General features: G+C 62.5%; 1 protein-coding gene across 1 annotated transcript in view; it reads left to right on the forward strand.

The window, feature by feature from the left end:
• Nucleotides 1–1417, forward strand: part of TF (transferrin) — a gene marked incomplete in the record, with an annotated part of 25791 nt that overhangs the window by 4830 nt on the left and 19544 nt on the right. Inside the window, 1 exon segment of the mRNA XM_014584459.2 lies at nucleotides 858–1034. Within this exon segment, the coding sequence (XP_014439945.1) occupies nucleotides 858–1034 (177 nt within the window).

Below are 1417 nucleotides of genomic sequence, written 5' to 3' on the forward strand. Positions count from 1 at the left end.
CGGGAGCCTGGGCGGTTTGCGGCTCTTGTTCTCTCCTGCAGGCGGGTATTGAGTCTTAGATGCTGGCGACACTCATCTTTGGGGAGTGAGAGGGGACAGAGGAGCCCTGTCAGCCCCCACAGGCACACGCGAAGGCCCCTGAGGGCTGTGGGCTGACTCAGGGCTGGTGTTCCTGACGCCGACCTCCGGCCGGGAACGTGCTTGCCGGGAAACAGCATACTGTGTGCAGTTCCTGACGCCGACCTCCGGCCGGGACCGTGCTTGCTGGAGAAACCATACTGTGTGCAGTTCCTGACGCCGACCTCCAGCCGGGGACGTGCTTGCTGGAGAAACCATACTGTGTGCAGCTCGACCTGAGGTCATTTGGGTCTAGTGGCACGTGCAGGGTCCCTGGAAATCATCTGGAATCGCAAGTGTCATGCCCACAGAAAGATCACTGCGGAGTACACTTGAACCCCAAGAGCTCTACAAGTCTGAAATCACCCTGACAGTCCCTGCAGCCAGGGGCAGGGGACACTGCAGGAAACAGGGACCGTGGGCCTCTGTTACCACAACTCCAGTTTCTGATGGGCTTGGGTTGGCAGCTGTAGGTAACGCTGCCGGGCCAAGGTGGGCAGAGACGTGGGCGATGCGCTGGTGGCCTCCCTGCCCCACGCTCGCCTAGAGGGGTCTATTGCAAATGCACTTTTGGAGGTCCGTCCTCCCCCCAGCCTAGGAGTGTTTCCCTGACTCCCCCCCCCCCCCCCCCACACTCCGTGTGAGTGTGGCCTCTGGGTTCCCCTTCCCCCTCGAGACCGGGCGCGATGAGCAGTTCCCTGTGTCAGGCTGAGCGTCTTCCGTCCCCTGTCCCTTTGCAGACCCACAGACTTTCTATTATGCTGTCGCCTTGGTGAAGAAGGGCAGTGGCTTCCAGCTGAACGAACTCCGAGGCAAGAAGTCCTGCCACACGGGCCTTGGCAGGTCTTCCGGGTGGACCATCCCCATAGGCTCACGCTTCTGTGACCTACCTGAGCCACGCAAGCCTATTGAGAAAGGTGAGTTGGCAGGAGGCTGGGCGACCTCAGGCTGTGACAGGTCTACGCAGACAGCCACAGGTCACACGGGGGCGGGCGGGCAGGGCACACAGTTATGATCAGAGGGACCGGCAGTCAATCCAGGATAGGAGAAGGAGGGAGGGAGGCCCAGCAGCTCTGATCCGGCAGGCCTGCCACACGGGCAGCCCTTGGGCAGCGGCCACTGAGCAGTTCCGCTCTCGGCCCCTGGCGCCCCCGCAGTGGCTCCACCGTGAGTAGAAGGAGGGGCATGAGGGCCTGCAGGGTTTTAGTGACCGGCGGCTGAGCCTCCTGTCTGCTCCACCCGAGGTGTCCCTGTCTGTGCTCCCGAGTGTCCTGCCCTGTAGGCCCTTCCTGATGGCCAC

Source organism: Tupaia chinensis, unplaced genomic scaffold (genome assembly GCF_000334495.1).
Source record: "Tupaia chinensis unplaced genomic scaffold, TupChi_1.0 Scaffold146961_1, whole genome shotgun sequence".
NCBI lineage: Eukaryota > Metazoa > Chordata > Mammalia > Scandentia > Tupaiidae > Tupaia > Tupaia belangeri.